At 36.5% G+C, this 27,728-nt stretch overlaps 1 protein-coding gene across 1 annotated transcript in view; it reads right to left on the bottom strand.

Moving 5' to 3' along the window:
- Positions 1 to 8,280: 8,280 nt before the first annotated feature.
- The window catches only part of LOC150091263 (serine protease hepsin-like), a 51,056-nt gene continuing 31,608 nt past the window's right edge, over positions 8,281 to 27,728 (bottom strand). Inside the window, exons 3-8 of the mRNA XM_090389848.1 lie at positions 24,080 to 24,331; positions 22,071 to 22,140; positions 21,764 to 21,977; positions 14,310 to 14,470; positions 11,518 to 11,660; positions 8,281 to 8,459 (exon numbers count right to left, since the gene is read on the bottom strand). Of these exons, the coding sequence (XP_090245974.1) occupies positions 8,289 to 8,459; positions 11,518 to 11,660; positions 14,310 to 14,470; positions 21,764 to 21,977; positions 22,071 to 22,140; positions 24,080 to 24,331 (1,011 nt within the window). The 3' untranslated portion in view covers positions 8,281 to 8,288. The remainder of the gene's footprint in view (positions 8,460 to 11,517; positions 11,661 to 14,309; positions 14,471 to 21,763; positions 21,978 to 22,070; positions 22,141 to 24,079; positions 24,332 to 27,728) is intronic.

Below are 27,728 nucleotides of genomic sequence, written 5' to 3' on the forward strand. Positions count from 1 at the left end.
GAAAAGTTCTAGTTCGACTTAAGGAATGTACAGAATAATCCCCCCCCATCCATTAAACTTTTTTAGACCCCTAAATTTAACTCTAATGTCAAGCTACTGGACCGAAGAAAATAATCGGTCCATATTTATTAAGCGGTTAGACCTTCAAAATTTAATTTTATGTCAATCCACATAATGGTTTCCTTGCTTCCAGAGGTATGGTGTTTGAAGACAGAAGTCATGAGCGCTTAAGGTTGAGACCGAGGAGTCTGAACACTACGGTTCTAACAGTGAGGAAGATGTCCCACATGTTTTGTAAAATTGATATCGCCTTCCCAAAGAATTATTAGCTCGTTGGACCAGTAGAGTTGGTTGGAAAAGAAGCTTCCTACATCTAAAATAAAGGTAATCCCTGATGTTTCATAAATTAATTATTGTATATTGAAGCCTTCGACAGTTTTATAATTTTTGCTATTATAGCCCCTACTTTTCGCGCACAAAACAACTCTAATTCATTTTTGTATGTGTATTAATCCTGTATTTTTTTCCATCTCGACGTCGAATTTTGGTTGTTGACTATGTTGAAGTTATTTACTCCTAGAATGATAAAGATAACCATATTGTCGTTAATGGTATGGTTACATAAATTTTACGTGTATTAAAATTATTCAATAAGACATGTCTTAAAACGATATTTTATTTTCAAAATATGAATGTTATTATCATTAATAGCATTATCACCAAAAGCATTCTGAGCAAAATTTTTCCAGGTTTTCTCTCGTTATGGTAATTTCAACAATGGTGGAATCGCCATAAATTCATTGAGAAAATATTTGTCTGTTCCGGGCAAAGTGTGAAGTGGATATTCGACTGCCAGCGCATTATTGATAGCTAACTTCAAGTCCAAGCTCAATTTCTGAATGATGTTGAATAAAATTCATGTTGGAGTCTCACATCAAACCATTGCAGAAACAGGCTACAATAGTTTGATGTGAGACTCCAAGATGAATTTTAAATAAACAGTTGCTTTTTAAGGCTTCGATTTGCAAAATAAGCTTAGTACCTTATCGAGCACAAAGTCAAAAGAATTTACAACTGTGTGGTCGTTGTTGTTTGGTTTTTAGGAGCATTAGCAACTAAGGCTATATTGCTCCAGGATATGCGGTGGTCATTCCTTAACCTTTCCGCATCCTCCGTATTTGGTGGTGACGGGATCGAACCCCGGTTTAATCAAGAAGCGTGTGCTACGCACTGCTGCTCCTTCCCACCTGGCTACGGAGGCGCAACTGTGTGGTCATATTACTAATTGATAGAGAGTGCAGTGACGGAAGTGACCACTGTCATTGACCTTGCTATGAAGAAATATGAGCCATTTTTTGCGAATTACATGTCAGAATTAATTGCATTCTATGGTTAAGGCATCACGGAGGTTGACTAATGACCACATCGTGTCTCTGATTCAAATATATTTCCTTTGCAAGTAGGGTAGAGTTAAAATACACGTCTCATGAATTTACATCACAGCCTTTTTAAGGCAGAAGTAATATTCACAAAATTACCTTCATTATAAACTCATTTATTTGAACAATTAAATGTAGTTTTCCTTACCTCATTAGTTTTCTAGAATGAACTAAGCATCATCTCTTACCTTCTGCCTTGTCCGAAAATGCTAAAGTAGCTAGTAATGTCCAAAGAATTAACTTCATTTTAAAACCATTTATTTGGAAAGTTATATGATCCACGTACCTCCCTGAACTCCACAGGATGACCTATGTATTTCCTGAATATATGAACGATTCTATTATCTTTTTTTTTGATACGAAGAATGATAACAGTTGAAACTACAAAATATGTTGCATGCAACATTCGCGTTTTTTCTCACCGACACTCATTTTTCCTTTCTGAAAAAAACAGAACACATGTGTTTAGATAATTCCCTCTTTGTTTTCTTATTGAACAAATCCGTTTAAATTCACCAGTAATAATATCTACCCACAAGTCATTATCTACAAGCAAAGGGAGCAATTCCCATTACTTATTGGCCTTCAGCTCTACAAGTATTGGGAATTAATCTTTAGTTTCACTTTAGAAAAATTATAAATTATTTAATACCATTTCAGATTAACTGAACAGCTAAAACTTTCAAATTCCATCACGTACCATAAATAATATGCATCTTAGTTGGAATTATAATGTTTCTAATACGTTCACAAGTTCCAAAATACCAAAAAAAAAAAAAAAAAAAAATTACGAAAGTACCAGAAGATAAACGAAAGCAAAACATTTATAAATTTGTATGTATTCGAATAAATATTAAGATGAAACTCTTGAGAACGATATACAGGATAAATTATTTCTAAACGTTTTCGTTTACTTATTTATTTCAAAAAATTTAAGCGAAAAGAGGAAATGCAACAGAACAAATAATGTATAAAGAAACAGAAAAATCAGTCTAAAAAATGTACAAGTACAAATATTAAAACGATACAGAATTAATATTATTATTTAACTAGCATAATATACAAGGAAGCGATCTTATTCTGAATCTGCAAAATAAAAAAAAAAAAACACTCTATCATAGTATTTCTCTTCGTCAAACAGTGCTTGCCCAATCCATCTTTTAATTTTGCTAAACTTTTCTCTTCATCTAACCTCACAAGCAACTTATTTCAACGTTCTAAACAAGCTGCCCGAAAATTTCATAAGGGGCTATATATCCTTCGATAAAACACCGCCTACAGTTTCTAGTTGCCAAGCTCTGCAGACCACATTTACTCAGCCCGTCCTCTTATGGGTAATACTTTGCGTTCTTAACCAATCTAATAGCCCTGCTTTGCACAATCTGTAGAAGTTCTATACCTTTCTTTACATGTGGCCTCCAGACCTGGATAGAATATGTCAAATGTAGTCACACCACCATCTTATATAGAGGGATAACGACCACCTTTCCTTAATTGCAAAATTCTGATAAATCCCAGCTAGAGCACCATGGCCCTTGTTAACGTCTGCTTTCACCGCATGCGGAACCTCTTCATGTCTTTCTCTATCGTAACCGTCAAGTCTTTCTCATCCTGAATATTCTTAATTCCTCTCTCCTTAATCTATAAGCCACTCTTGAAATACTCTTCTGAATATGCAATCTTTGGTATCATTAAATTTCACCTGTCATTTTTCAGACCACACTTGCAGTCAGTCCAAATTCTTTTGAATCGTCATAGCCTGGTTCTGATCGTTAATGCCTCCTCCTAACCCTTTAAGTCATCAGCAGAAGTTGACAGCTTCCCCTAAACTTTTTCATTAATATCGTTTAGGAAGATACGAAACAAGAGAGTTCCAAGCACTGATTCCAGAGGTACCCCACTAGCTACTCCAGCTGACGCTGAAGAATAATCGCCCAATGCGATTATACATTTTGGAAAAATGTCATAAAATGTTTTCGACAGGTCACTGCAAAGAGGAGACAAAGAGTGAGAAAGTTCGAAGGTTGTTTTTTTTCAATAGCAAAGGAGCACCAGTTCATAAATCTCGCCTTGGGGAGGGTACAATTTGTAGTTTCGCCACTACTTGCAGTACTCACTTACGCTTCTGCAACCGGCGAATGTAACTTTTCCATTCCTACATTGTACGAAATTGCTGCTAATGCTTTACTACTCCGTCTTTTTTTAACACGTATCTTACGCCACGTTAAGAAAGCTAGAAACCATACAGCGCTCCATGTTTCTCACTGCCATGACTCGCAGTTTGCTTCGAGTCAAGAAGTTAAAGATACAGTGATAAATACATTTAAGCAGGACTTTAGGGATATTAAGATTAGGAATTTAAGAACTGTAAGAAACAATGGCGTACTTGTGGAAACAGACAACACTGATGATCTGAACAAAATTATCGGTTCAGATTTGTTAACTGCTAAAGGTATTAAAATATGAAAAACCGAAGATTAATAACTCATCAATTTTAATTTTTGATGTCCCTAAGGATATGTCCAGAGATGAGATAATAGAGGATTTGTGGGCTAAGAATATGACTGAATTTGGTTTTGATTTGCAGAAAATCAAAGATGGTACAGTAAGGTTAAGGTGACTAATTGGGTTGTAGGGTTGGCTCGCAAACTGTTAAAATGTTTATTAGACAAGGATAGGTTTATTTAGGTTTCTATAGTCATAGGTTTAGGAGATTTACTGTAGTTACTAAGTGTTTCAGATGTCTGGGATATGGCCACTCTGCCCAATTTTGTAGTCACAAAGTAATGTGATGTGGTCACTGTGCTGAGGATGGGCATGTTTATGCCGACTGTAGGCACAGGGACCAACACCCATGATGCGTTAATTTCAAGAGAAGGGGAAGAGACTTCCAGCATTCTGTTAGGGACATAAATTGTCCGTAATACAATCGAGCACTAGAATTGGCAAGTTCCAGAATTAACTATGGCTGATAGTAGAATTACATGATTTTTGGCATATACATGAAAATGAGAGCTTAAGGTTTTTGAGTATTATGCAGCAGAATGCGCATAGATTAAGATCTGTAATGGATGAGTTGAGAGTGTTTTTAAATGAGTATAGTTAATGTATAAGGCTCCAGTATACCATTTGTATACTGGAGCCTTATACATTACAATTTAAGCAGGCATTTAGAGTGGTAGGTTTCCCACTGACAACTAAATTGGTGCATGTAATGCTCAGAGCATCTATTGCTGTTTTAAATAATAGAATTAATGTTACAGCTATTACAGGACTATGTACCCAGGATATACAGGGTGTCTCAAAAATATTGGTACAAACGTTTAGGGGAGGTAGGTAACATCTAAAGGAATGAGAATCGCATCGGAACCTATAACCGGAAATGTCACCGTAAGTCGGTACACGGCGCTGTTCATCAGTTCCCTAGAGAGAAAATTTCTGGTTTACTCATTCAAGCAGTAGTCGGCGCACGAAGAGCATGCATCCGAACTGTGAGCTGGCAGACATGTACCTAGTGTATGGATTAGCAGAGGGCAATGGACGAGCCGCTCAACGAATTTATGGAGAACGCTTCCCAGACAGACATGTACCGGACCACCGTTTGTTTGCGCGTGTGCATCAAAATTTGTGCGATTATGGGTCATTTAGAGGTAACAGGAGTAGTGCGGGCAGACCACGTTCGACGCGAACTCCCGCCATGGAAGAAAGTGTGTTGAATGCCGTCCAGAATAATCCTACTACCAGCACACGTGCCGTTGCCTCTGCCTTAGGAGTGTCTCGTTGCAGTGTACAGCGTGTCTGGCACGACGATTCCTTACACCCCTTTCATCTCCAAAGGGTTCAGTTACTGCTCCCCCAAGATCATCCTGCACGTGTAGCTTTTGCGCAGTGGTTTCTCCAAGAAAGTGTTCAAGACTTGAATGTTCCAGCCTGTTTTGTTCACGGATGAGGCTTATTTCACTCGGAAAGGCTTATTAATCAGCCCAATGCTCATGTGTGGGCTCACGACAACCCACACGGTGTGCGCCCCCATGCGGCACAACATCGCTTCGCAATAAATGTGTGGGCAGGTATGGTCGGTGACTGCTTAGTCGGCCCATACCTGTTACCATCCCGCATGAACTCCGCAAAAAATATCGGATCTTTCTTGAACAAGTTCTACCAGGGTTACTTGACGATGTTCCAGCAAATATGAGACGCAACATTTGGTTTCAACATGACGGGGCGCCTGCCCATTATGGAAGGTGTGTTCGTGACCATTTGAACATCGATGGATTGGCGTGGGGGCCAGGCTCACTGTATTTTGCACACTCTGTGGATATGAATAATATCTTAAATTGTTTAGATTTATCGAGCCTTGATTTCTTTCTGTTGGGGGGGGGGGCCTCAAATCTATCGTGTATGAATCGCCTGTGGAGACGGAAATGGATCTCGTGGCGAGACTCGTCTGTGCTGCTGCTACCGTCAAAGAAACTCCAGTTGTGTTCGACCGTGTCCGCCAATCCATGCTGCTTCGGTGTGACGCATGCATCGCGTCTCATGGTGGAACCTTCGAGCATCTGTTGTAACATCATGAAATGCATCCATCTCGTACTCCATTGTTAATATTATGTCAAATAAATGTTTGCCACTAATTACTGTCTTGTGTCATTTCTGCTTCTTGTGCCTCTGCTACTACTTTCCCGTGACGTTTCCGGTTATGGGTTCCTATGCGATTCACATTCCTTTAGATGTTACCTTCCTCCCCTAAACGTTTGTACCAATATTTTTGGGACACCCTGTAGTTTGCATGCATGTAGAAACTCTGCTATTGGCCTTTTATATAATATCAGTGTATTTTGCACACTCTGTGGATATGAATAATATCTTAAATTGTTTATATACTGCACTGGGAAGACTTGGCAGTGGTAATATCATCATTGCCATGGATTTCAATGCGAAATCAAATTTTTGGTTTAGTGGTTCTGTAGATTCTAGAGGAAGGATAGTAGAAGATTTTGTGTTAGCGAAAAACTTAAATTTGCTAAATATAATAAACCAGCCATATATTTCTGACAATACGTATGGTGCTTCTAATATAGACGTAACACTTGCTGCGGCAAGAATATTAACTAGGGTTTGTCACTGGTATGTAGATATTAATATTACAAACAGTGATCATACAGCAATTCTTTTTCACTTAAATGTAGGTGATAATTGTAGCAATACGTATAACCCAACAAGTGGACAATCTAGATTTCACTATAAAAGAATAAATTGGAAGACATTTAGTACATTTTTAGTTTCTGACCATGGTGAATGTCAATTAATTGAATTAAATAACTTAATAACTTAAACGCGACAGAGTATTCTTTCTTTATTCAAAATATGCTTTATAGAACCATGACTATATCATAGTCATAGATGTCACATAACCATAGATGTCAACACTGATATCAAAAAAAAGAAAAAAGAAACGCATATTGGAAAAGTTATTGGATGTGCGGCAAGTTAGATGGAATCAAAGTACAACAGGTATTGTTACTAAACTGTATATACCTGATGTCAGGTTTCTCTTTAATAACAAGAAGAATAAATGGTTTTCTCGGAGTATACTTACAGGGCACGGTGAATTAAACTACAAATTACATTATTTTGGGTTAAAACCAGATCCTTATTGGATGTGTAAAGCAGAGGAAACCTGGCATCATGTTTTATATGGCTGTCCACTGTATGATGGGTGTAGACAGCAGTTGATGTCTGTGCTAACTGATTTACGTAATGGAAATGAAGTTATTTATTTGTCTAATTTGAATTATTATTTGGCACTGGAAGAATTTGCTAAAGCTGTTTTTTGTCAAGAAGAGAAGTACTTTACTTCTACTTTTTTTTTTTTTTTCTTTAACTTGCATGAGTGCAGAAAAGAAAAAGAGGGACAAAAAAAAAAAAAAGATTTTTTTTTGCGAGCGCTGGCTAAGATAGCCAGTGCGGCATTTATTATTATTATTTTCTAAACTAATTAATTTATTTATTTTACTTTATTTTATTAATTTTATTTTATTTATTTATTTTATTTTATTATTTATTTATTTTATTTTACTTTATTTTATTATTTATTTATTTTATTATTTATATTTACTTTTTTATTTTTTATTTTTTTAATTTATTTTTTTGTATTTTTTATTATTATTTTATTTTATTTTATTTTATTTTTTGTATTTTTTATTATTATTTTATTTATTTTATTTTTTTGTATTTTTTATTATTATTTTATTTATTTTATTTTTTTGTATTTTTTATTATTATTTTATTTTATTTATTTTATTTTTTGTATTTTTTATTATTTTATTTATTATTATTTTTTTTTTGCTGGCACCCACCAGTGCATGATTGCACTGAGAGAACTAATAAACCCAGGCCGGGCTTTACATGCTAGGGACGGGCACCAGGTGGCATTTGCCCATGGGGTGGCTGCTCCTTGGTAGCAGAGTGGCCTGACATAACAACACACTACACTTCACTAGCATACATACACCTACACATTCAGGCCGATATATTGAGATTTCTTTTTTTCCTACAAAGTACACAGGTGGAGATAGACAAAAGTCTGGGAGCCACCCAACGACACGAATATACATACACACATACATATACATTGTGCATGAACAAGGACCTCGAGAAGGCTTGTAACGTGATGCTCATTTATTAAAATATTTATTTCAATGTATAAAGTGTTGGAATAATTTATTTCTTGATGGATATAACCAGCGAAGAAACGTTTCATTTAAAGATATGATTCAAGTTTGCGCTGTGTTTCAAATCACAGGGCATTGTATTTATTTATTTATTGCACTGCCCAACAGTTAAATGCTAATACCAAATCTCATTAATGTACTTCGAAATCCAGTAAACATATCGGGATACGGATGTGTAGATTCCAGGAGCTTGCTTGTCTGCGCAAATACTGCCACCTGTCGACACTACACCGACAAGAAACCATCTGGAATTTTCCTCTACGACTAGCGGACCTCCGCTATCGCCCTGAAACATTTAGAATTATAATCATCTTAAAGAAGATAGGAATCATATAAAAGTAAAATTACTCATTGTTTTCTTTTTTTGTACAAACAGGAAAATATTATTCTAATTCTTTGATATTTACAAAAATTAGTACATGTTCATAGTAGCAGTAAACCATTGTCCATTAATTTTGTTTCTTGATTTTAACAACAAAACAAGAAACTGTCCAAAGCATACGCGCAGTTTATAGACAATACACTGACGTCTCATAGCCTTAGTTGATTTGGTGCAAAAGCAAAACGATTTCGTGTCTTTTACAACTGATAAACCGATTTTTTTGAGGAACTCTTTGCCATTTCTTAAGTTGGTCAGCGAAACCTAAGACTGACGACGTAACAAAGTAACTCAAAGAACTTCTTATCACACAACTGCACTTCAGAAACCTCCACATGGTAGCACATATAACGACAAGACGGTAGCCGATTTTATTTCAAATGTTTTGAAGAAGGATCTCTTGAGAAATGGAAGTCACTGCCTGTTCAATCTGGTCTTTTAACTCTGTGACATTGTTAATTTTTTTGTTTCATACAGCTTGTCCTTCACGTAGTTGCATGCAAAGAAATCCATAGGTGTGAACGAGGAGGTCATGGAATGAAATCATCCCGACTGATCCATCGGTTAGGAAATTTTTTATTGAGGAAATCGCGCACGCCCACATGGAAATTCTAGTGTGGTGGTATTCCCATCTTGCTGATAGAACACATGTGGCTGCATATCTTCCAGCTGAGGTGCAGCATATCTAAGTAATTTGAGGAGTTTACAGGGTTTTCGTGGGGAAAAAAAAATGGCCCAGTCATCTGGCTGAAGGACAGTGTGCACCACACGTTTACCTTGGTATACTGTTCACGAACTGAGTACGGATTTTCAGACTCCATATGTGACACTTGTGTCGATCAACTTTACCAGACGGGTGGAATGTAGCTTCATCACTGAAAACAACATTTTCTAGAAAGTGCTTATCTTCGTTTATACGGTTGAGAATGTGAACAGCGATTTCCTCGTGTTATGGTTTGTCGTAAGACAATTTCCTGGACCGATTTGGACTTTGTAAGCATAAAGTTTCAATCTCTTGTGAACCATCATGTGCAATGTTACTCGCAGTATTTGCAGCTGCACGCTTGCCCGGCGGTTAGATTTTGTAGTACTTCGGGTAAAAACTTCCTAAATTTCCGAAATGTTATATGCATATCCACTAGGCTTACTTGCTTCTTTCTGGTGCAGCACACTGCCGGTTTCTTCAAACTGCTTAAACCATCGCCTCACTGACTGTTCCATAGGTGGATCTTTCTGGAATTCATGTTGAAAACGCCTCTTTAGAATCACTGGATATCAGATTCCCACAGTCACAACGCATACATTGCTTTCTCCTAAAAGGTTCCTTTTGTCACAATCTTATTGCTGAACTGCACAATGCTTGCTGGGATCAAGACTGTCAGCGCATGAGAAAAAACTCATTGAGTTGCTTAAATTATGTGTGTGTGTGTGCATTTGCTTCGAGTGAAACGGAAACACGAGTTCTAAATGGAATGCATTTATATAATGTTTATAATTTGAATAGTTTCCATCTTGATCGAAACAAAAATAAAATTGCTAGAATAGCCTGAGAGTTCCTCATGTAATGTAAATTGAATGTGATTCGGACTAAACACAAAGGTTATTGTGGGTGAGTGAGACAAAAGTATACACCTTGTAAAGTTTTATTTTATTTTATTTTTAAATCTTTTCTTCATTCAGATATAAAAAATTATTAACACTGGGGTGGACACGTCTGAAGATTGCATTGCTAGTGCCATAAAGATTTCGGTGTGTGATTTATTTTTTAAATTTCATTTTACATTATATAATTTTATATTTAATTTTTATAATAATATTTTATTTTTTATATTATAAAAAATCTATTAAGAAGAAACAAACAAAAGAAGACAAAAATAGGTCTGTATATTGCAGAAAAATACACTACGTATATTGTTTAAACACAATTGTGAATTGTGCTGCCATCTAGTATCGAACAATGAGACTACAAGTTACGTGTACTGTATATGTAAACCGCAAAATGTCGAATAAATTGAATATAAAAAAATTCATTTCCTGCGATTGCCACAATCAGAGCAGAAAGAAAGTTCAGAGCTCTCGGTTAATAGGACCAGAGACAAAAGTTAGTGATGTATTTATCTTTTATGGGGTGGTAACTGATAAATTTATTTTTTAAAGACACGAAAAGAAGATATTGTTGTACAGATTGGTACTAATGATATTAAGTATAGGCAATCTGAGAAATTTAATATAGGCACTGTTGAGAAGACTAAGAATTTGGAAGCGTTTGGAACTTTGATTAGTCATAACAGAAGGGAGTATATGATGAAAGCCTTGTTAATCAGTTCACTGATTGCCACTCAGAATTAGATGGGGCAGCAGAATTTGAATATGGTGAATATTTGAACAGCAGAATTTCAATATTTGAATATCGTGTACAGAAAAGACAGACTGCAGGTGTTGAGATCATGCTTTTGGTCAAGAAGCACATAGAATCTCAGGGGGTGCACTCAGTTGAAATGGTTGCAGAGAATTACTAGTCAGTTCACCAGAAAATAATTTGGCATTCTTGAGTATACACAGCATTTTCTCAGAATTGATTTGTGGGCACTCGAATTTCGATATGTATATTTAGACTTCCTTTGATAACAGCTAAGGTTACAGTTTTGATAACCGCTTGCCTTACTGTAGTTCTGTGATGTAACTTGTATTGTAATACAATTCCAATCAGTTAGGGGGGAAAAATGCATGTCGTCTACTGGTAATGTATTATGAACTGATGACCAGATAAGCATTCTCGTCAGGGGTTTTGTGAAAAGAGAAGTAGAGTATATCATGTAATTAAATTGATTAAACAGACTTGTGACACTTTCAAACGAATTCTCGTACTAAAGCCAAATGATAATAACCTATTCGTATCTTAATTTAATTATTTTTTTTACATGCATTTGTTGCATTTGTTTCTACGATAAATATTACTACTCACCGAACAAGAATCATGTCCTCCAGCTTTATATCCAGCACACAGCATATTATCTCCAATTTGATATTGAGGAAACCATTCATCGCATTGATCATTGCTGACAATAGGAACGGCTGCTTGTTTCAATACGAAGTCATATCCGGTATCTGAAAAGTGAACTCAAATATTTCCAAAGCTATTTATTATTATAACACGCATTCACTGGTAGAGTAATTACATGTGTCGCTGGTAAACACTTTCTAGTATTAATTATAAGGCAAATTGTGCACCTTAATTTAGCGACTCCACTTTATTGGTAAAATTTACTTGTAAAATTGCTTTTACCAGTTTCTTCCCGGTGGTGCTGAAGGGCTACGAAGATTTTCCAATAAATATGAATTTATTTAATTTTAAACTTCAATTATTGATTTATTGTTACACTATTAATTCTTACTGAATTTATGAAACATGGTTTTATAATAAATATGAATTACATAATTAAAATATGAAAAACAAACTTAAACGAATTTGTTTTGTTCGCCAATATTTGATTGTTAAAAATTAATGAATGTCAAGTTATTGAAGCGGGTCTCTGAACTTATATTATACTTGAAGTAACCTTCCTTTGGAACACCTTGGCCAGTAAGATGACGTAGTTGAATGTTACATCAGAGCCGCTACGGTGAAATGAGCTTGGTAAAGAAAAAACTAAGTCGTCCTTCGATAACTGTGGCTTCCTCCTTTGTATTTATCTGATAAGAACAGATCAATGACCCGAATTCGACATTGATTTCTTCATGTTCTGGTTTTCTCACTTGCTCCACCGGAAACAACTCAATACAACTGAAGAAAACTATTATCATCGGATATATCACGCCTCAAAGAGCCTACTTCCTGGCAAATGACATTTTGTTTCCATTGCAAACAGAATAAAATAACTACAACATAGAAGAACAGGACCGACTATTATTAATTTTATTTATTATTTAATTAAAATGAAGTTTAGGATTGCCCCTATTTAAAGAACAGGATAAAGGTACAATATAATACATCTATACCCGTGCGAGTTTACTTATACAGAGGTAACAAAACAGAAGCATAAGTCATCATTGAGATACGTCTCCATGAGTTTCTATACGTCTGTATGAGGTTTTGAACCTGGGTAGATGATGAAGGCAATGATTACTCTCGTGGTGTAATCAGTTAATACATTCACTTTAAAAAATCGTCTTCCCTATTGCGCTTTTACAACTAACAAATGGTATTTGACATTATTGATTCTGATGGTATTCTGCAACCATATTTCATTTCAATGATATATAAGAAATAACAAATTTCATTTCAATTCATTAAAACTGCAGTCAACGTATGTACTAGAAAGCATCGATAGATATGAGCGAGGAAAATGAACTATTCAGGTACTGCTTGCTGTTGTAATTTTTCTGACTAATACAGAGCCGTATGATTACATAAATAAACGAAGTCTGTGTTTACACCATGACGAAGCTGTCTTTCGGCATTGATGACTCACTCACTAGCCCATGACATTAAATACTGAGCATGCGTGAAGCATTTAGTATTCAGGGTGTATCCTATTTGCCTAGCTATTCTTTGCAATACATGAACCCATCTAACAGTGTCACACCAGAGTATTATAAAATTCAGATGTTTATCTATTGTTTCCTAATGTTTATTTCTTAGTTCATTTTAATATAATTTGGCTATTAATATCCGTTCTATATTAAAAAATTCAGAGCTGCAGTTGTACAGATTAATTAAACTTAATGTTCAACAATCGATAACAATTATAAACTAAATTGATAAAAAATATCTTATTAATTAATAAAGAGCTAATTATAATAGAGAGAAATTCTTTAGGCGGTTGAAGGTCATTCGTTAGCTGACCTTTTCTCTCTCATTCCGTATACCTTTCACCCACATAATTCGTGGTTCTGACTATAGTGCATTCTTAGACCAATAGTTTTTTGAACTAAGCGAATGTAAATTATGTCTGTTTTAGAAAACGGTCGGTGATCAACTTTTTTTTTTTTTTTTGCATCAAGTGACTTGTGGCGAAACAGTGGTGAAGATTTCATATTTCATGGGTGGTGTAGAATTTGTACTTTCGCTCTTGGTTGTAAATAATCATCAAATAAAGAAGTAACAAAGAAGTAACTACTGACCGTTTCAAAGATGATGTAAGTGACATTTCTGTTGAGACTAGAGGCTGAAGTCCAAGGTCAGTCCACATGGAACGAAATTAAGAACTTCTGGATGAACCCATCTAGTAAGTGTTCATTAGGAGCATACAAGAAAATATGCAGATGATGACCACCATATCTGTTGACAAGGAAAATTAAAGAGTCGCCGAGAAGAAATTTGCCAAAACCTCGTCCAGTAGATTTTTAAAGACAGTACAGTAACAGAGGCCATGTGACCCGAGTGTTTCGCTATGAACGTGTACCCATGGACTGGATACACGTCACCTCACTAGTGTTTCAAAAAAAAAAAAAAAAAAAGGGGGGGGCTTTAAATCAGGACAACTTATGAGTTGGAAAGCAAGCTTACAAAAAATGTATAATAGTGATTGAAGACACATACTGTACAATATAATCTGTTATACAATATTTTCTGTGCCTCAACAGGTACCACTGTTTACCGAACTTTGTAATAAATACTAATTAATAGATAAATAAAAATTTCATAATGAAATATAAAGTGTAATGAGTTGGAAAATCATATTAATTTATTCGTTATTACAGCGCCGTATCGAGAAGTGTTAATAATAAATGACCCGTAAATTGTAGAATACTTACCATAAGTCGCACCCCATCCCGTTACATGGCATTTTCCTGGCGGAAGTGTTTTGTTGGAATGTGGTAAGCACACAGGAGACACATGATCCATTAGGATTACCGGAGCGTTAAGTCTGATCAAAGCAATATCGTGTTGTTTCCTCTCCAGCCAAGAGACAGAACTCTAAAGTATTATGAAAACAATCAGGTACAAATATAAAAGCATTCACATGAATTTCTGTATCTTCTATGAAGAAGTGTCAGCGTGCTGTATTTCATGAGTGATGAGAACGTTCCAAAACGAATACACCTGAATGTACTCAAGAAGGATTGTGAGAATAGCCTCTATATTTTTATCAGATCATTAATTCACAAAAATATACAACAATATTGATGCGAGCAGTCATAACGAGTAAAGCCCATTACAGCTTCCATTACCAAAATTATGTGGTTTCACTTCGACGGCATCATCCTTTTAATTCATATAATGTGTCGGTCCACTAAATAAAGTTATCCACATGCGTATGAGATACAATGCATTATTCCCAGCTCAGAAACATTTTCTAATAGAGCTCACTCACCAGCTGGTGAGAAGCCAGTAGTTTCAAAACAGCTGTCCTGGCTGTGCCTGAGATTTTTGAATGTATAGGGTACTCGCCAGGAACTGGCGAGCCCCCACTTCTTGACAAGTATCTAATGACTTGCCAGGTGATGTAACTACGATTCTAGCCTCAGAACAGAATAGTCAAGTGTATAGTGCTCTAGTTCAAGAGGATTTCATTTTATTTGGAGGTTCTGTTGGTTGTCAGAAAAAAAAAGTGTAAGATTTTTTGTAATAAAGGTAGGTCAACTAGAACCAAGTGTGTCTGCCGGGAACAGCAATTGATAACGTTACCAAAAGATTGTCATATTTTAAAGGGAAGAGATCTAAACTATCATTAACGAACTGAGGGTTTTTAGATAAATTACGGACCATGATGAAAAAATGCCGCGAGTTATGTCAGAATGTATATAAGCTTTCAATTCTGCTCAGGCACGATAGAAGGAATCATATACTAATAGCCCTGTGGATTGACTCAACACTTGAAGGAGTCCGGAAGGCTTTTGGGGGAAAGTTATTATGAACTGATCACTAATGAGAACAGAAATTAACTCTGAAGTCAGATTTAGTAAGAAATCATGTCTAGGAAGACACCGGATATGCAGGATCTGGTTTTTATTGCCTGCCTGGAACTGTTTTTCTTCTTGAACCGGCTTACCTCTCATGGTGAATGTCACAGCTGCAACTTAGCTAGTAGATGATAAGTGTATTGTTCTCTTACGTGTAACCAGATTAAGCTTATCTTAACTCAAATAGTAACATATTGTCATATTAAACTTCAGGGAATGAAAAACAATTAATCGAGATTTAAAACAGCTTGCGCATTGAGAGGGAAGCAGAGTAAACTATGTAACTTTCAGTAGAATTTACGTAATGTGTAACATAATTTAAAATACATAAAAGTATGGCTAGACTTGCTAACTTATAACAAGCTGAACTGCAACAGTTCGTGAACAATTAGGCTTAACCAGTCATTGACAAAATATAAAATTTCTCTTTATACATTCAAATACCAATAATAACAAAGAATATATCACAATTCCAACAGATTTCAATGCTCAATACGTAGTCGTAAACAAATTACCAATAATTATGAACAGACTAGAAAATAACGATTACCAAATACGAATCGGATAAATTCCGGCTTTTACCAATTAAAATATGCAGTACGTATACAGCAGACCTCCTTCTGCATATCTTCAAAGAAATACTACAAACTCGAATAGTCCCAACAATTTGAAGATCCTATCATGTCATCTGCGACCAATTTCCATCAGCTGTTCACTATTCAAAATTTTTGAAAAAGTGATTCAGCCAACAATAGCCCAGAAACCGCTTTGGTCACAGATCTTAGTGTCTACATACAATCATCCACAAATGGTCAACAACTCACATCTGGTGAGTATCGCTTGGCACACCCACATAATCACGACCCTTGGCACACCCACGGTCATGATCTGAATATCATCATTCTTCTCTTTCTTGGTGATTCCTCTTCTCTCTCAGGGTAACTCGGAAATTTTTTTGGGCTGGTGCAGCATAAGCCCCAGGCTTCCTTGCACCATATGGCTAATAATAATAATAATAATTATTATTATTATTATTTATCTGGTAGCAATATCAGTCACTACGTGGAATCCCTAATCAGGAAGAAATAATATAAGGGCAATAATAGTAAAGAGATGGAAACTATGAGACCAAAAATACCTAGGGATGATGCAGGTTCAGCAGTTGTAGCACAAGGAAATCAAGAAGTGCCTGGCCGAAAAATATCATCAAAGACTCAGAAGACTGCCGAAAGCAAAATTGAACGGAGGGAACACAGTTAAAACCATAAACACCTATGCAGCTCCAGTACTAACATACTCCTTTGGGATCACAGATTGGACTAACACCGAGCTAGAGGATATCATGCGAAAGACAAGGACAATGATGACCAAGAGCCGCCAAACACAACCCGAAGTCAGCAGTGGATAGACTAACAATAGTTCGGAAAGGGGGAGGATGGGGCTTGATAGACTTGATCGAGCAACATAACACAGCGATAGTTAACCTGAAGGATTACTTCGAGAACAACACAGCACCACTCCACCAGGCCATAAGGAAGATAGATAAGTGGTACACCCCACTCAACCTAAGCGAGGAGCCCCTTCCCGCCAGATGGCACAAGAAACAAAGCTAGAAAGATGAAAGATGGGCAAAGAAGACACTACAATGACCTCCATCAAGATCACATCGATAACACTGCTTCCAATGCATGGCTCACGAGCGGGAAGCTCTTCCCCAAGACTGAAGGATTCATGCTAGCCATCCAAGACCAGGTAATCAACACCAGGAACTATAGAAAATACATCGCCAAGGAGCCCGGAGTGTTCGATGGCACACGTCGACGATGCCACCTGGCCTCAGAAACGATCCAACACGTCACCGCGGGGTTCAAGGTGATCACTCAGACTGAGTACACTCATAGATACGACTACGTAGACAAGATAATACATCAGAAGCTAGCGAGGAAATACCAGTTGATCAAAGAAAGTGTACCATACTACAAGTACGAACCCCAGGCAGTACTACAGACCCCAACCCACAAGCTGTACTGGTACCGCGCCATAATAATGGATACGACCATCCGCACAACAGACCGGACATAACCCTTGTAGCCAAGAAGGTGATTTGATTGATTTTGATTTGGTAGTTGTTGGCTCATCGGCTTCTGTGGCCATATTGCACCTCCCAAGGTTTTTGCAGTACTTTGATCCAAGCCCGAGGCGGGAATCGAACCCGCGACCTTTGGGTTGCCGGGCAGGTACTTTACCCACTCGGCTAGCCCTGTCGGCGGCCAAGAAGGAAAAGGCTACATATCTGATTGGCATAGCGGTGTCCAACACAGGCAACCTCCAGAAAACCCATGAGGAAAAAATTAGGAAGTACACGAACCTGAGACATGAGGTCAAGGATATGTGGCATATGCAAGAAGTAACGACCATCCCGATCATCGTATCAACCAACGTTATGGTGCCAAAGACCCTACACAGCAGCCTAGCGGCAATAGGTCACCCAGAGAACACCTACAAGGAACTTCAGAAAGTCGCAATCCTGAACATCTGTACGATAGTCAGAGAGCTGCTCAACTGGTAGCCGTACCCGTCACTGAGTGGAAACCCGCAATCAGGGAGAAATAATATAAGAGCAACAATAATAATACAATACAATACAATACAATTTTATTTTATCAAGAGAATTTGTTTACAATAAAAGATTAGATAATAAAAGTTTACAATAAAAGATATAATAATAATAACTACCAACCTTCTAGAGACCCTCTTCAGAGTACAACAGGCTCTTAACCCTTATACGGACCGACGTTTTTAACGCCATATCTCACATCATCATCATCTTCTTCCTGGACATAGAAACGGTATATGACAGAGTATGCCTTCCAGCATTTTTCACCATACTCAAACACTACTTCAGTTTGTCAGGTACCATACTGCAAACTTTGAAGTCATTCATACTTTTAAGACTGTTAGTTTCCCAAAACAACTTCCAAATAACATTCGACGTCAAGAAAGTAATTCCACAGGGAAGTGTGTGTGTGTGTGTGTGTGTGTGTGTGTGTGTGTGTGTGCGTGTGTGCGTGCTATCAGTGATCCTTTTTTGGGGCAGTTCTGGAATCTCTGTATACTCAATGTTCACTCCTCCTGGCCGTCAAGGAGGAGAATAAACAGTTTATTTCTCCTATCCCCTTGACGAGGGAGAAATTAAACTTACAAGATATGTGATATTAAAGATATTTAACATATAAACAACTATTTAACATTTATATATTTAACAACTACATTGAAAATATTTGATTATTAGCTACTATGCGTCCACAAAGATAACTTGTATAAATTCAGAGTATGGATATAAGTTCAACCTTTTGTACATAAGCGAACTTCTATTTAAATTTCTTGGGTCGAGCCTACATGCACTCTACATATCATCCAATGTACACGTGGTACCTCGCACACAGATTGTAAATAACACACCCTTCTGGCACATAGCTGTCCGGGTGTGGTTCGCATTTCGTGGATAAATAAACAGTGGATAATTATTTCATATTTAAGCTCGGTTAAACTTATTTCATACTTTTCCAGTCCTCTATTCTGGGTGAATATATGTCTCTGATATACCGTTGCTGTGTAGAGTCTCTAAGAAGTTTGTGGTATTTTCCAATGTCAATTTCCCATAGGCTAGGATCCAAGTTACTATATAAAACGGAAAATAATTAACAAAACCTAAAATTACCATGAAAAAAGAATTACAAAGAGTAAAATGGTTAAGTTGTTATTATCTATATCAATAAATTACTTGGAAATATGCAAAAAAAAGGACCTTTGTGTTAGTATAGTGGCTTAATCCATTGGCACAGTAACAATACGATGCCAGTGGATTAACTCTCAATGTATTATAAAATAAAATAAATTTTCTGTTTATACTCCGGGACGACCAAATGGTCAGAGGAGTTCATAAGATAGACAGAATACAAGAAACAGCAGCGTATTCAGCAGTCACGGGCTTAAACCGAGTTATTTTATTTTTTTAATTTTTTTTATTTCAGTAAATAGGCAAACTACCATTGAACACACGTGTATAGACAGTACATATTTGCACAGAAAGAACTGGGCAATTACCGCATTAGTCTGTTTAATCAGTATTAGTAAAAGGCAAAATTTGCATGGAAGTCAGACTTATTTAGCAAAAAAATAAAATAAAACCTGTCACCAGATTACTTCCGGGTATCTTTCAGCACTTTCCTAAAGTTACATAAATTCGCTAGTTCTACCAAATTAAATGGCAGTTCCACCCAGTCAAAAATTCTTTGGACGAAAGAACAATTTCTTACATCCGATCTACAGGTATCCTTCCATACATTTAAGTACGTATCTTCTGATTTGCGCCACCTCCGAAATAAAGGACGACATTACATTAATTTATTCTCAACTTGCCAAACTCACAAATATATCGATCAAGTCCACAAACAGATGTCTGATCTCGAGACTTTGAAATCCAAAAAATTGAAGTGTGTTTCTACCCACTTAAAAACATCTTTCTGTCGATAACTAACATTAGGCATCCTTCCATTTCAGGCATCCTTCCTGAAATGGAAGGATGCCTAATGAATGCTTTAAGCTGGTTTATTCAATGAAAATGCAACCTGAAATATTGCGTTACTGAATTACAAAGGAAACACCGAATAATGTGTTGGAATTTTTTTAATAAATGCACTACGTTTATTCCATCTTGAGCAGTTACATAAAAAGTTTAAAAATTAAGTTATCTTTTGCTAAAATAAAGCAAGTCAGAAAAAATATTTTGCCAACTTAAAGTATTTTAATTTTTATGTAACTGCGCATTACAGAATAAAAGTAGCGCATTTAAAAAATTTGCGAACACTGTATTCATGATTCCTTAACAATTATTGATAATATACAAACCACTGCAAATCGCCAATAATTATTATACAAATTAAAATTAATATTCAAATCACTAATATACATATCCGTTATTCGTACTGGTAATTTACAAATCGTATGTTATCAATACGACGCTAAATAACGTAGGAATTCATTGACAGTGTTGAGAAGTAAGTCTCGAATTTATTGTGGCGTTGGTTTGATGTATTATTCGCCCTTTGTCGGGATGGTGTTCAAGTTTAGATTGAAGATATCTAAACTGTCAATATTTCTTCAAAAATCCTACACGTAGGAATTATATAATTTTCGGAGTTATTTGCATGACCATAGACTCTCCAAAGTAAGGTTAGTTTACCCAGTATAATATTATGAATACGATACTGAATATTAATATTATGAATATTAGTCTGAAGTTATCAGGTGACGGCAATGGTTAGGGGAATTAACTGAACCTTTAATACCTCGTCTTAGAAATAAGTAATTAAAAAAAAAAATACTGTATCATCCATGAACACAATATGGAGTTCAGTAACCGCATTAATACGAGAGCATTCAATGCAGTTCCTGTGCTTTTTGTTGCAATAGAATACACATGATCGTGTACGCGTTCTGCTTCGCCTACACAATCATATACCGCTTCGATTCAAAGTACAAATAATCTATCCCAAGCAAGAAGTGTGATAAATAACATTGTTCATAGCAATGAATTCGTCGGAAGCATTTGTTGTTTTAAATCCTAGAACAATTTACCCATTGACCTAAAAGGGCTTCAATGTCTATGTCTTTAAATCGGTTAAAGATAGAAGTTTGCCATTGTTTTACGTATGAATTATCATATTACATGTTCGTTGGGGCAGGTGGAGGGTTATGGAACCCTGTTTGATGGGAATTTATATCCGAATTGTGGCTTTTCCCCTAGAGAGAAATACAAGGCTATTCGTTTCTAATGTAGTGGTTCTCAGACTGATATTTCGACTATTGTTATCACTTTATAGAGCCGACCGGGCTAGCTGGGTGGGCAAAGTACCTCCCTGACAACCCAAAGGTCGCGGGTTTGATTCCCGCCTCGAGCTTGGATCAAAGTACTGCAAAAACCTTGGGAGGTGCATTATGGCCACAGAAGCCTATGCGCCAACAACTACCAAAAAAAAAAAAAAAAAAAAAAAATCACTTTATAGGTGAAAAATGAGGCAGTTTACCAATGCGATATCTGATAACCTAGCGTTGTTTAACTCACAAAGTGAGAGAAGTTAGAAAGTGTGAAAAATTTAAGTTTTGTATATATTTTTAGGAAATAAAATAGATTTTCGTTCAGTAATTTCCTGTCGTCGAGGCTAGGTTACCATTTAGATGGCACCACTAGAAACTGTACCTAAATATTTCTTTTAAAATGTTTCCTTGAAATGATTACTCACTTCCTAAAGCAATGTGCTGCTGTCAAAATCCATTCTCGATTCAGTAGACTTCCACCACAGTTGTGACCAAAAGGTTCTTTTCCCAGAAGACGAATCGATACCTGCCATGGCCAACTTCCGGGAATGGCATCTCTTCCTCCTACTATTCTCTCGTTACCCAGAATGGGAGGTATTTTTGGTTCCCCACACGACTCGTTCTCAAGAACTTTGTACTCTGCCAAAAGATGAAATTGCAGTTATCTGCTTTAAAAAGAGTCTTTGAGAAATACAGCTAGGCCAAAACATGGAAAGAGAAAAAAAAACTCACCGCAATCTTCTTCATCTGTGCCATCTCCACAATCATCGATGCCATCGCACTTGAGGTTTTGACTTATACACTATGTCTGATGATGACACCATATATAATCTTCGTTACAGAAAACTATAAAAGAATTTTGAGGTTCAATGATGGCTTTCGTTCAAAACAAGTTTGAATTTGTAGGTTCATTCTTGCTTAGTATCTCTTATATACTAGCAGAACCGTGCACACTAGGCTATTTCTCCATTAAAACCCAGGAATTCATGCTTCCCTTCTAAGGGGTGCATGATTTACGGGGCTTTAATGGAGAAATGTCATAAAGTGTAGGGAAAGAAAAGAACATTTCAGAATAATTGTCCCAGAAGCAGAAATACCTCGTACAATTTTCATATTAGTGTGTTTCAGAAACTTGCAAACAAATATACTCGTTGAAAAAGCATGCAATTAGAAAGAGAAAAAAAATGGCTAGTTGAGTAGTGAACAACAATTATCACAGGAAGGAGGCAAGATGTATCCAAGATTCTGTGAGCCGTTGTGCAAAAGACGAAAATAAACCCCACCAAATGGGCCTCCATGTAGTTATATTCATGACCACTCCGTCCCTTTAGAGAACCTTTCGTAGACCTTCAAAATATTCAGAGCTCTTACTTGAATTGCTCTAAATTTTTAAAGGCTTGTTCGGAAATTCATAATATAGGCAAGAAGGCTAATAGCAGCGGAGTATGTACTAGCAATAATTTATTATTATTTTTCCATTTTAAATGATAAACTAGTACACAATTGCTTACATATGCAATTTATGCAAGATTTCTCCATGGATAGCATTCCGACTAGAGGGTTGAGTAAAATAAATTAGTTTATTAAAACTGTATACAGTAATTCAAAAATGCAACTAAGCAAGCAAAGTTGAATTTTAGATGCACCAGCCGATCAGCGAAGTTAACCATACAGAGCAGTGGATCTAAAGCTTGACTTTTGGTCCAAATATATTACTGAAGATGTTGGATACAAAATCTGTACGGTGTTCCATTTGTAACTTTTGCTAGCAATGGCCGAGCCGGTATTTTTCTTGGAAGTGCACTGAAGATCAGACCCGGTATTTTTCTTGGGAGTGCACTGAAGATTGCTTTTACCCAGAGAAACGAAAATCAGAAAATCATCGTCCCACATATCGGGTGGAAATGGTCGGATTTTAATCCCGTCAATAACACGAGGAACTTATCTTCTTTATGGAACTTTTTTTTTACAACTCCGTGGAAAAGTTAGTCTGTAACAGGAAAAGAGAGATTGTCCCAGTAAATCGGGTTTTTCGTCCAGCAAAATAGGAAAATCGACCAGAGAACACCCGCAATTCATGGACATAATACACCTGGATAGATGAGATTGTTCTCGGTAACCATATAGGATTTTTTTTTTTCCTGGTCTAAGAATATGCCGACAAAGTTGCAGGTTCTAATATGCTGTCTGTTAGTTGAGAAGTTGCCTTGTTTTAAGTGCAAGCTGTTTTTTTTTTTTTTAATTAAGATGAGGAGCCAGTATATCGAGACTGTGTAAATTGCATATATTGTGCAACCCGTTTTTCTGCTTTGCACGATGTCCACACAATACAGAATCGATGCCCAGTCACTATGTAGTAAATGAAGTGCTGAAATATTTTTGGATTAAAAATATCATGCGAGCCGTGAACCGAGGTCCTGCCTCTTTTCTCGTAGGTCTTTAATCAGAGGCATTCTCATATCGCAAACAGGACAACTGACCAAATTCCGAAGATAATAAAGTGATACCTCGTAGCCTTAATTCCTCCATTCTAATTCTAAACAATTCAACCTAGCCCAACCAACACAATAGTAAAAATTAACAAATTCTGGGGTTGAAGGTATGCTACATCAAAAAAATTATTTCATTTGATTCATCCTCGAATGGGTGTGTTGGTCTAAATGCGAACTGTTTTCATATTTAAACAAAAAAAAGGCCTCTATTACAAAAAAAAAAAAAATCATGTATCCAAACAACTCCACATGAAACTTACCAAATGGGTCTGCATGTTCAAAGTATATCCTAAAGCCGACGTTACTACCAGCTACTCCATAGAAACGAAGATGGAATGAGCTACCAGAAGACATTATTCGTTTTGGTATATTGTATTTACAACTCCTTCGCAAAAGGCGTGCAGAAGAGGAATTACCTTCGTATATTTCTAGACTATCTTCCTTGCAATCTCTGTCCAAATATTTTCCAACTTTAAACTCTAATATAAATAATTTTATAACCTAAAAATAAAATAAAATAATTACTAACAAAATTATGACAACACATAAAATTCGTTTGTAAGACATTTTGAGTATACCATGGAAAACTGCACAGTCCAAAAATCAAATTAACCGCTCAAGTGACCTCATGTTGCTGGAATTTAATGGATATGAAAATAATAAATACTGGGCGTCTTTTGTGCGTAATTTACATACATTTTCTGACCAGATTTTAAAACAGATTTATGGATCTGTATTTAATAAATTGAAATGTCACAAAATGATGAAAATAAAGTACTGTACTTACTTCAAGGAACATAATTCTTGAAAAAGAATTAATTGCGTGTAGTTATCCCCATTTCTTTAATTCCTCCTTAAATTTATTTAAACTACCCACATTTACAATATTTGTGTTCAATTTTGTATTATTTTTCTATTACTTGTGTGTATATATATATATATATATATATATATATATATATATATATATATTAAGTGTTATTTTGTATCATTTGTGTTATAAATCCAAACTCTGTATTTTATTTTTCCCAGCATAGCTTGTCCTAGTCAACAGAAGAAATTTGTTTCATACAATTGGAATTATTTTGAACAGAGGAAGCGCAAGAGTTATTGCTAATATCATTGTGGACTCCCTAACGGAGTAGGGGAACTGCTAATTCTGTGGGTTAGGGAAATCTTTGGTATGACGCAGGTTAGTGACATGGAGCAAAATCATATTTGCACCCTTAATAGATAGCAGCATGGATTCGTGAAAAGGAAGTCATACTTGAGCAATCTAGATAATTATTATGACGAAGTCATAAATCACTTTTATGCATGAAACAACATTGGCATTATTTATCTTGACTTCAATAAAGCTTCTGATATGGTTTCCCATGAAAGGTTACTATTATAACATCAGCAAATTGCAATTTCTGGTAAGATCCTTCATTGGATCAAGCCCTGGTTAAACGATAGGAGACAGAGAACAGTCATAAAAAGATATTCCTCAAGGTGGACCAGTATAGCTATTGATTCCTCAGGAATTGGCACTGCGGGCATTGCTGTTTCTCGTCTTTCTTAATGATGTTGATGGAAGAGTGCAGGAGTGTTGCCAAAGTTTTTCGATGATTAAAAAGTAGGAAGGATGGTAAACGACCAGAACCAAGCCATTTTGCTTTAAAATGACTTAGATCGGTTGCCCAAAAGGTCTTAAAAACTGACAATTGAAGTTTAATGCTTCTAATAGTACGATTTTACACCAGGGGAACGGAAATCCAGAAGTTATAAGCTAGGGAGAAGATGGTTAAAAATATTTCAGGAATGAAGAGATTTACTGTTACGATTCAGTCACATGTGAAATTTTCAGCGCTGGGTAAACAAGTGGCTAGGAAGGCACATGATGCCCTGTCTATAATCTGTTGGACTTTCAGAAGTTCGGAAAAGGAAGACATCGTCCCGTTAACCCTGGTGGAGGCCAGCCTGGCTCACCTCCCAGTGGTGATGTCGGACAACGTGGAGTTCCCCTAGGGGCCCTGCGGCCAAGCAGCCAGAGACAGAACAACAGAACATAACACTACTCTGACACAAACCAGACATTATACTTTTTCTGGCTTTTACAGAGATTCTGTAATTCTTCACAAAGTACCATGGCGCAGATGTGGAAAACCACCGGTGGTGCCTTCCACAAAACACTATGTTCCGTTATATAAGACGATGGCGAGACTGCATTTAGAATATTGTGTTCAGATGTGGAGGTCACACTTGGAGAAAGACAGAGACCTTCTATAAAGGGTTTAAAAGAAAGGCAACTGGATTGGTAAGGTGTACTTATCAACGTTCATATGAAGAACGCCTTAGAAGGTGCAGACTACAATGCTTGGCAACCAGCCATCTTAAGGGAGGGGAACCTAGTATTGGTATATAGGAACATGAAGGAGATCCATAAAATGAGCGAGGAATGTATATTTTCACTGATGGAAGACAGCAGACCCAGGAGATACACATACACACACAAAAAAAAAAAAAAAAACATTGCAGAGTAACACAAAGCATTGAAATTTACTAAATTGTCCGTCGGAAGCGGAGAGTTTAGTAAGGTTTAAAGCAGAAATGGATTGCTACTTTTTTTGGCGACGGGGAAGATATAAGTGATGGAGAATTTTTCCTTATAATATAGTTGGGGAAGGATGTTAAGTGGTTTCTATCCATACGGTAAAGTACATACTGTATATATATATAATTTACCGAACTTTTTTTCTTTTTTTTGGTCCATGAAGAAAACATCAGTTTCCTTTCGTTATTTAGCCATTATAATACTACTGTTAATATTATTCAATTTTGTTTTAAATATAAACATTTTCATAAAATGTTCTTATTTTTGGCATATTTGCGTTCTAATACCATCTAAATTATATTTGCTGAACTGCTAATAAATATGAACTTGTTTTTAGGAATTACGATTCGAAAATATTTGCATTTTATGTTCTGACTGTCCTTTCCTCTATTAGTTTTACAGTATTAGCATTAGCATTAGCATTAGCATTAGTAGAGGCATATGATGCAAGAAAGCAAGCTTATTCAGCATCAGCCAAAAAAAAAAAAAAAAAAACAACCCTCTCCCATTTCACCCCTCCGTTCGTTCGAAATACCTGTCCAGTTGAGCTTTAAATTTGTTTAGGCTATCAACTTCAACAACAAGTGATGGAAATCGGTTCCACAAACCAACCACCCGCTGGCCAAAGGCAAATTTCCGCACATCTATCCGACATCCGTCCTTCCTCAATTTGAATTTATGCCCTCTGAGGTGATTATTCTGAGAAAGATGAAGAATCCCATTGGCATTGAGCATGCTCAAACCATTCAAAGCCTTATACACCTCTATCAGATCACCTCGCCGGTGCCTAGTCTCCAGACTCTGTAATTTGCAAAACTTAAGCCTTTCTTCGTAAGAGCAACCCTTTGTTCCATTTACTAATCTTGTTGCCCTTCTCTGTACCCGTTCCAGCAGCTCTACATCCTTCTTGAAATGAGGCCTCCAGACCTGTATACAGTACTCAAGATGTGGCCTAACCATTGCCTTATACAAGGGAATAATCACCTCCTTATCCCTGCTAGAAAAATTCCTGTATATCATTGACAAGACACCATGAGCTACTCTTGCAGCTCGTCTGCACTGCTCAGAGAACTTCATATCTGCCTGCACAATTACCCCCAGGTCCTTTTCATTCTCCACCACTGTCAGTGTAGTACCGCAGAGTTGATACATTGCTCTGGGGTTACTGTTACCCATATGTAGTACTTTACATTTGTCAATGTTAAACTTCATTTGCCACCTCTCAGCCCATCTGTTCAACCTTTCCAGATCCTTTTGCAGCTGCATAGCGTCAGTAGTGTCCTTAACGACCCTGCCAACCTT

Source organism: Mastigoproctus giganteus, chromosome 1 (assembly GCF_048544385.1).
Source record: "Mastigoproctus giganteus isolate SK-2022 chromosome 1, ASM4854438v1, whole genome shotgun sequence".
NCBI classification, from domain to species: Eukaryota; Metazoa; Arthropoda; class Arachnida; order Uropygi; family Thelyphonidae; genus Mastigoproctus; species Mastigoproctus giganteus.